The following is a 9,682-nucleotide window of genomic DNA, read 5'->3' as shown; positions in this document are numbered from 1 at the left end:
GGGGGGGGGGGGGGGGGGGGGGGGGGGGGGGGGGGGGGGAGGGCGCACGGCACGTACCCCCGGCGAAATGGGTGCAACAGTAGCGCGACCGAGCGACCTAGTCTTTAAAGCCACTCAAAACATCTTCTGCGTTCTCTTCCACTGCTCCAGCCCGAGAATGTGCCATAAAGGTGAGATGAAGGAGACGGAGATTCGTACAGGACGTAGGAGAATGATTCTCTACAGTCCCGAGACCAGTTGGCGATCGTCTTTAAATCGACCATTTATTAGACGGCGGGAAAAGCATTTTCAAAAAGGTAGCACGAGCTCTGAACTTTCATCTCGCAATCGACTAGCCGAGCTCCCTCAAATTCAAAATCCCGGCAAGGGATGGACGAAGCGAAACCAGCTCCCCCAGTTTGCGGGTGTACGTACGTGTGTGTGGAAACTCGGTCATTCCAGGTGAAATCGATAAAGGGCATTCTCCGCTCTCTCCTTGCGCCCCTTCCTTTCGGCTTCCTCCTCCCCTCCCTCTCCCCCTCCCGTTATCCGTCTCGCGTCCCCCGCCCTCCGTCATAGAGTCGCGCCGCTTGTGGGAAACAATTTTGCTCCACCTAATGGTGACAATGCGTGATTAACGATCATCGCGGCGCGTAACACGATACGCAAGGAGCGACTCGTTACGATGAAATATCGTCTTCATAAAACACGGACGGCTTTATCATAACAAATTTCGTCATTGTATTATATTCTTCTAAGACTGGCAGATGTGGCCATTTCAGCACAGATGAATACAATCCCAAGGACGCTTGTTTAACTAACTTGTCGTCGTTTCGTTTCACCTCGTCTAAAGGGTCAAAAAATTCGACTCTTACGTTTGCTTCGATCGATTATTACGATGAATCGAGAATATATTACCCAAGCTTTAGGGTCGAATTCAAATAATTTTTTAATGACCCAGACCGGATAGCAGAGAGACACACAGTCACTGTTTCACCAAATTCAATTTTATGTTTATTTATAACGAGTCGAGCGTGATAATGCAAAAACCAATGGACTATTTCACAATGACTCATCGTCGTGCTAAAAAGGTAAGACAAATCTTATTCTCCCCTTGGCTTAATATTATTGTAAGTCGCTTGGCAATATTGGTATTTTTTAATAATATTTAGCGGTAATGTAGGAGCAAAGGAGATTCCTTTTTCAAAAATAGACGTTTTTGTCATTTCAAAATTTCGACAGTGACAGGACACTATCAAGTACTCGCAATTCGTTGACAATACAAATATATCGATGTAAAAAATGGCTACTATGGATTGTGTGAATAGGCCAGCCAATATCTTCTTACAATATCGCGCCCACCAATTTGGAAAAATTATAAAATGAAGTTTGCACAGGAGTCGCTTTAAGGCTGTCCGTTATTTCCGAGGCATCCTTTAGCTTCCTTCCTGACGGAACTGTAATCTTGAAAAATACTTCGAATTCGACTATGATGATTCGAATGCGCATATAACATTGTATATGCCGTGATGTGGATCGATGCACAAGAGAAAACTAATTTACTCGACCGCTTGAGCAAAATAAGTATGAAAGGTAAATTTCTTTAATACTTGTTTGTATAATTTATATTTTTTTTCACTTTTAGTTATTCATTATTCTTTTCTCTCGTGGCAACGAAAAAATGCAATACTTGGCAGTGGTGATGGAAGGGACCCGGTAAATCAAGGTTGATTCGGACGAGTCACTCGGCGATTGTCCAGAAGTGGCAAAGGAAGGGAAAACAAACGTAAATTCATGCGGTGCGCGCCAAGAATGAAGACGAAGAATGAGTTTACCCCGGGGGTGCGGCCGGCAACCCCCGCGGCCTCCAACCCTCCCCCCACTTCGTAGCCATTGTCATTTCGAATTCCGAATTGGCCTCCTCCGACGTACCTTGCGGCGGCGGGGCATCATTTCGTGGCCGCTGCGAGGATAGCCGGGACCTGTTGCGCGGACCTCCTTTGTCCTCTTCAACTCACAGCGGGCTCGACTCGCGCGGTGCAGGAGGTGCGCGAGGAAGGACGAATAGACGGAAAGCCGTCGGAATGCGCGCTACATTCCTTTCCTTCGACGTGCAAATGATTTTCTACGAGAGCGACTTTACTGGGAGGGGGGGGGGCTTACAACTCTACGTAACCAACTTATCTGTTACGTGAGTTACGAAGTCAAAAGCGAACCAAAATCTTAGGTTCATAAGGACGAATGCACGATTCGTTATAGGGTTCGCATTACTAACATAACCGCATAATTGAAAGTGCCGTAATAAAGCTACGATGCACGTGTCCCGGGAGCGACATTTGGACTTTGAAGGCAGTTGTTGTTTCACCACCTTCCGAACACCTGGCGCACTCTCCCGAGGTTCTCGTCCAACTGGCGCTCATAGCGCTGCAGGAGGGGCGCGATACTCCGACCCACACGTACGTGCCCCCACTGCCGATGACTTTCGCGACGATGATTCCCCACCTCGAGCTTATAGCCCAGGGCCGCGAGTGAACGAGTAAACTCTAGAGAGAGAAATAGAGATAGAGGCAGATAGATAGATAGATAGAGACAGAGAAAGAGGACGTTGACTCGACGCGAGCTCGCGGCCTTCGACGAGCCCCCGCTCGCCACGCTTCGTGAGACCGAGACGCTCGAGTTTTGTATGCTCGTCTGCTTCTGTCTCTGTCCGTTTCCTTCGCGCATACTCTCTCTCTCTCTCTCTCTCTCTCTCTCTCTATCTCTTTATCTCTTTATCTCTCTATCTCTCTCTCTCTCTTTCTCTTCCTCTACGTCGTCCTAGCTTATAAGCTGTGTGTTAATGTATGTCTGCGCGAGCAAGTGTGTGCGGCGAACCGAGAGCGTTTAGTGTTGCTTTCGTTAGGGACTTAAAATAGAAGTTTTCGGGTGGTTTTTTTTTACGTAATGAAATCGACGTGGGCCACATTCTGTAGATCGGAAGTGATTGTATGATTTTTTCCTTTACAAATATTTCGGAAATGTTGCTCGCTGCGGAATGGAAGGAAGGGCGACGACAGGTGCACAAGTCCAATCTTCCATTGGCTACTATAGCAAATTCATCGTTTTATCACAAGTGCTATTACGTCCATTTAAATAAATGACTGGCCAGTGTGATAAAATAACTAATCACGATATGATTATTTTTTCAAACTTTAAACTGTGCCTTATTCGAAAATACTAAAAATCTTAGATCTTAGATAAACTTTCATATATTATATACCATAGACTGTATATTCCAGATAATAATTCAATGTAGGTACTAGAATGGTTAACCAATAAGTATCAGCTTGTTATAATCAATATATAATAAAATAAATTCATAATTGATAAAATTCTTAATTTGGTTTACATAAGAGTTCTTGCAGTTGCCATTGGATATTTTTGAAATGTAAAATGTTAAAAATGGTAAGGAAGCGAATAAGATGCACTTGTAGCATTCGTCGAGATTTTTCCAGGATCGAAGGAAACGGGAAACACATTCGAGGGCAACGACCAATGTATTTCAAGGGAGAATGACGGTGAGGCGAGTGAACGAGAAATCTTTTCGTTTGTTTGTACGCGAATTGTGTAAGTAACGCACGCCTGTCTGTCGGTCTCTCTGTCCGACTCTCTCTCTCTCTCTCTCTCTCTCTCTCTCTCACTCTCTAACCCCTCCCCTCACCATATTAGGAAGAGTTTCATTCTTTCCCTTTCATCGAGTTTCTTTTGTGTCCTACCTTAAATGTCGTTACGTTACCGATCATAGGAATTTTTGTATTATTATTCTAATTCCAGTAAAGCCGTTAAAAAAAAACAAAAACATAAAAAAAGCTAATATCATACGATATATTATTTATTTTGTATAATCAGTGTACTTAGTCATTGGGTCACTATTCGATAAATATTTCATCCAAAACAATAGCTTTCTAAAAAGACTAAAGGTCTAAGAATTCGAAAGAAGGAGAAAGAAAAATAAGATGGAGGTTTTCCGAATGGCATCGAATGAAACAGCTGTTACACTACAAAACGGAGATGGAAAAGCGGGCAAGGCCTCGGCATTTATATACCTGTTTAGGCTTCCTCTTCGTCTGTTGTAAAAATTCGCCACGTATTCTTACTCGTATACGTAAAATATTCATTATTTTTTCCCGTTTTTATTTTTTCCTTATGTATCAAATGTTAAGATTTTTTCTAAATGTCCACTAACGCAATGTTTTACTTGGTAATTTAAGATAGACTCATGTATTACTATAGATTTCGATGCCCTAATATATTTCTGTTTTTGTTGCGTTTGTATTACGCATAGAAATAGAAGATTGTCCCGGGATAGAAACATAAAAAAAATAATAAAAAGCGGTATGATAGAGTAGGGGGCCAAGAGGAAGGGGGAGTAAGCAGACAAGATTAGTCTTTGTTTGCTTGCGTATTTGTGTAGAAATGAAATGAAAAAAACTGCAAACATCTTTATCGTTTTCAATGCTAAAATTTAAATGTTTTAAAGACGCATTTTCGCGACTTTCCAACAAATGTACTAAAAATCGTAATTAATTAAATGAATTTTCAATTAACATTAATGTAAGTTGTATGTAGATTTGCGAGCGCGCGAGTTTATTCTAATGAAAGATGATCTCTAAAAATGAGCTACGAATGACTATAAAATATTTCGATCGGCACAAGAAATAAAAATAGTAGTAAGAGGAACATAAAGTTGCAAACTTTTACATAAATACTGTTTCGTTTTCCTAATATCGCTTCGAATTGACGTAACAACACACTTTTTGAGATTGTAAATAGATAATCGAATCACACATACAAATCTATTTCGCGGGATAGCTATACCTTTAAATTCTCTCGCCTAAACAGTCCAAGTGTATCCAATAACCATCGGTCGACCCATTTTATACGAACAATAATAAGAACGAGAGAACAGAAGCCATCGAGAAAACGAAATATCCTTGAGCTAGAGGGGGAGAGACGCGCGCCGGTTTAAATTTAACGAAGGAACCTTGGGAGTCTGCCTCTCATCCTCATCATCATCATCCTTCTTCTCTTCCTCCTCCTCCTCATCTTCCTCCCTCTCTACATCCTTAACCTCCTCCTCCTCCTCCTCCTCCTTTTCTCATACTTAAAGGTGCGATTTCCGTGAGCCGAAGGTCCGGTGATTTGCCTCGGCATATCGCTCTATAGCTCCATTCTCGGCCTTCAACCCGCCTTGCTTCCCATTCACTTCCTGGCCTTCCCGCGGCTTTTGTGCGCAGCCCCGCGAAATTCGACTCGCGCAGTCCAAGTAAACGAGACGCAACGCTATTCGGACGGCGCAATTATCTGACGAAAAGGTTTTAGCTTACCTTGCATCCCTCGCAGGAATGGACGCCATAATGGAAGCCTGAGGCCTTGTCACCGCAAACGCGGCACAGCACCGTCGTTCCATCGAATTCTGAAAGCAAAAGCAGAAGGGAGTGTGTCGTTAGTCGAGACTTGGACTTAAGGGGCATTCTTAAATTATGTCAACCGGCGGCCGATATTCCATCGGATTCGCCCGATGCCTCGTATCTCGACATACGCTTTATTACAATACAATGGGTGATAAAATATTGGCGAGCTCTTGACTTCAGCGTCTCTCACGGCTTGCCGTCTTCCAAGGGTAAATGTCCACGGTTGCCAATACTTAGAACTAAATCGCACGTTTTTTACTCAAAGGTCATTCAATCGATTCAATGTAAATTGAATTGAAAAATGCACATAAACCTAAAATTCAATTAAAGAAGAAGACTGCATTTTTTATTTCTTTTATTTTCATTTCTTTATATTTTTCCTTCTCTCTGTCTCTCTCTCTCTCTCTCTCTCTCTCTCTCTCTCTTTCTCTCTGCCTCTCTTTTGCAACATGAGAATATTGATACGCTGGCTATTATAAGCTTGGTGTTAAACATGACACGTAAAAATCCGGCTTAAACATTGGAGTGCGAAATTTTAATCTACGAATGATGGAACACGATGATTTCGCTTTGCTTGAAAACACTTTCTTAAACTTTATATCAAGATCTTCTGAGCAAAGTTTTCGACCTCGCAAAGAAAGCATAATGGAGGAGGAGAGTGAGAGAGAGGGAGAGAGAATAAGAGCGAAAGAGAGTGTGTGTGTGTGTGTGTGTGTGTGTGTGTGTGAGAGAGAGAGAGAGAGAGTGAGAGCAGGGGGAAGAGTTGAACAAGCCAAAACAATATCGCAACACACGTGGTTAACGCACGCGCGTATCCGAGATACGCGAGAGTAGATATCACTGGAGGAAAGAAAGAAGAACACTTTCTCCGGCGAGACGTGAGAGTTACAGCATCGTTCGCGCGAGCGCCTCGTTACAACTTTCTGCTTTCACTCGCGCGCGAGTTCGTGTAGAGCTGCGAGATAAACCATCGCGATATCTCTCGCCTTTCTAGCGCGCGAGACAAACTTTTATCCTTTTATCGCCAGAGCCGCGAACTTTTTTCTCTTCTCGTCAAGTGGTAAATTTTTCTCTCGTTGCTAATTTTTTTTTTGTCTTCCATAGAGGCGTGAAAGAGGCTGTGGACGTTTGTTTGCTTGGAAATCGAATTGATAAATAGCACTTACGATAAGGAGCGTTCGGACGTAATTCCAATGAAAACAAATTGTTTATTACAGTTTATTGGAGATTAACGACGTGCGGGTTTGCGATTCATCCAAATTTAGATTTTTGAATGGCTCCGACATACGTCCGACCAAAATAGATGGTATCATACAAGGTTAATAAAAAACAAACACCAGTCCATTTGCGCCTCCAATTATTGAAAACAATTTTTGTGTCTCTCTGTTTTATTTAATAAATTTAGAGATTAAATATTTTATGATGAGAAATTCTTCAGCTAACTCATCCATTTGATGGAACATTCGCTGCTTTCTGAGCCATCAAATCATGAACAGATGAAGTATGATAATGTCGAGATATTCTCTACAATTCCATTGATTCGAGATATTGTTAAGAATTCTGCTGACTAGCAGTATCGAAATAATACGAGGCTAAAACAAATTCTGAATAATGAATGGCCAGTGTATAACGCAGGTGGTATTTTTGATAATATAACGAACTGTGTCTATGGTCCCCCGAAATTACCGAGTCGAAAGTCGGTCTGCGAGATTCAGTGAGAAAGTGCAAAATTGACGGGGCGATTGGGGCAGAGTCACGACACATAAGGTAGGCAAAACAAAAACAAGCCATAACCTCAAAAGGGGGCTATGAACGTAGTTGGTAACCGGCGACGAGAGCGCTGTGCATTCGCAGGGCCAAGGCCGCTGCGCGTGTGTTCGACGAGCAACGAAGGGCATTGAACGATTGGCGGCCTGGTTTGACCGTGGTGAGGTTGGCCGGGGTTGCGTGAAACGATGGAATCGAGGGGTTAGTGGTTAGGGGCTGTGGTAGGGTGAGGAGGATGGAAGGACGTCGCGACACTCGTACCTATGTTGAGCTCGGGCTCAGGTCGTGCCGACGAGACCGTGGAGTCCATGGTGGGCATGGCCGTGGCGGTCGCTGTCGGCGTGCCGACCTGGAACTGTTGTTGCTGTGACTGTGGCGTTTGAGGGGGACAGTGGACGCTGGCGCACGATGTGACGGCCATGCGCACGTATTCGGGCGGCAGCCTCGGAAGTTGGGCAATCGCGGGCTGCTGACTGCCGAGGACACCCTGACCAGTCGACGACATGACTGGCGAGTGAGGTTGGGGGGCCGCGGGCTGTGCCAGGGCCGCGCACTGTTGGACACTGCTGTCCGGGGCGAGTATCATCGTCCCGGTCGCGGCGACTCCCACGACTCTCCGTATCGCGGCTTCCTGATTATGTTGCCTCCTCGACTCCGCTCCTTTCGCTCAGGCACAACACTGCACTGCCGGCATCTCGACTGGCACAACTCGACACTCGCCGGACTACCGCTACGAATGAAAACACGTCGTGTGGGCGGGTGCGCGCCCGAGCCTCTATTATCACTGTCGCGGGCGCGTACTCGTGTGGGTTGCGGGCGCGCGATACACGTACCTCCCCGGACGAAGGACGAGCGAGTAATGACGGCGCAGGGTGGCAGGCGCACGCGATATATAAAACGCACACACCGCCGTAGACGAGCGGCTCTGGCTCTCCGTCCCTCTCCTTGGCTACGGCTCGGCGCGCGTACGTGTTGTGTACGTGTGGCGGCGCGTCTGCGGCGCTCGGCGCGGCTCGAGAGAGTGAAAGTGAGTCTTGGCTCGAGGGAGGCTCGCGTTGCTCTGAGCCGAAGCTCCGCTTACCTGGCCCTCTCGGCTCTTGCCGATGCAGCCCCTAGAAACACTCTCTCTCTCTCTCTCTCTCTCTCTCTCTCTCTCTCTCTCTCTCTCTTTCCGCTCGCTCTACGCCGGCGAGGGAGAATGGCGGAGAGTGGGGAAGTTGAAGTAGTGGCATTAGCTGCAGCAACAGCAGCAATAGCTGCAGCATTAGCAGCGGTGATAGCAAATGCAAGAGCATCGAAACAGTTTAGGTTTGCCGCGTCTATGCTCCGGCTATTCGATCGGGCATTGTAGCGTGCGCGCACGTGTGCGTGCACATCGTCCAAGAAATGAGAGAGACAGAGCGTGTAGGCATTTGTGTGCGAGCGTGTACTCGCTCGCCTGCGATAGGCATAGAGAGATAGAGTGAGACATTGTGTGTCAGATAGAGAGAGAGAGAGAGAGAGAGAGAGAGAGGGAGAGAGAGAGTGAGAGTGAGAGAGAGAGAGAGAGTGAGAGGTAGCGTGTAGCTTAGGGGCGCGCATGAGTGTGAGAGAGGGCGGGTAACAGGATGGCAGGGGGGAAAGATAGAGAGAGAGAGAGAGAGAGAGAGAGAGCGAGAGAGAGTGAGAGAGAGATGGAGACAGAGAAGGAGAGGGAGAGTCCATGGCATTTTCAATGCTGGAGGTCACTGACAAGCGGCGGCGGCTCTACAATGCCGATTCCAGAGCCAGCCAATGGCGAGGGCCCGAGCGCGTACCGAGCGCCTTGATGATTGGCGCTGCCCCCTCCCACCGTCGTAGCCGCCACCACCGCCACCGACGCCGCTGCCACTACCGCAGCCGCCGCTGACGACGCTGCTGTCGACGCTGCCGATGTCGTCGCTCCTTCCTCCCCTGCACGCCGACGGAGAGGAAGTTCATCGGCCGAAACCTTGACTGAATTACCTCGGAGCGGCGGCCAAGGCCATGCCGGCCGAGAGCCAACCTAGCCTCCGTCTACGCTACGGGTGCGCGCTTGTGTTGGCCTGTGTGCGCGGCTTTTTTCTCGCTCCTGAACGAGCCTCGTTATCTTTATTTTCTCTATACGTCGTGGCTCCCTCGTTCTTTTTTCTTTGTAACCCCCTCCCCCTCCCCCTCAATATCCCCATCAAAATCCCCACACGCCACCTCACTGCCGCCCCGGCCTGCTTTTTCCTATCCTTTTGCTCCAGTTGGTCGCTCGTCCTCTTCGATTCTCCACTTCATTCCACGTCACTCCATCCCACTGTTCTATTTTTTTTCTTAATTTAATTTTTTTTTTCTCTCGATCAGCCTTTATTCGCTCTTTTATCACTCGGAATCCCTGTCGGTGGCATTTGTGCCCTCCTCCTCGAAACAACAACAGCAGCACTAGCAGCACCAGCAGCCGTCGCAAACGGGATGGGTGAGAGGCGTCGCTTACGTCG

At 46.7% G+C, this 9,682-nt stretch overlaps 1 protein-coding gene across 1 annotated transcript in view; it reads right to left on the bottom strand.

Moving 5' to 3' along the window:
• Positions 1-8,218, bottom strand: part of E75 (ecdysone-induced protein 75) — a 23,128-nt gene extending 14,910 nt beyond the window's left edge. Inside the window, exons 1-2 of the mRNA XM_011501108.1 lie at positions 7,461-8,218; positions 5,346-5,434 (exon numbers count right to left, since the gene is read on the bottom strand). Coding sequence (XP_011499410.1) covers positions 5,346-5,434; positions 7,461-7,785 — 414 coding nt within the window. The 5' untranslated portion in view covers positions 7,786-8,218. The remainder of the gene's footprint in view (positions 1-5,345; positions 5,435-7,460) is intronic.
• Positions 8,219-9,682: the final 1,464 nt, after the last annotated feature.

The sequence above is a fragment of the Ceratosolen solmsi genome, unplaced genomic scaffold, assembly GCF_000503995.2.
Source record: "Ceratosolen solmsi marchali unplaced genomic scaffold, CerSol_1.0 scaffold57, whole genome shotgun sequence".
NCBI classification, from domain to species: domain Eukaryota; kingdom Metazoa; phylum Arthropoda; class Insecta; order Hymenoptera; family Agaonidae; genus Ceratosolen; species Ceratosolen solmsi.
This window is presented reverse-complemented; position numbering and strand designations above follow the sequence as displayed.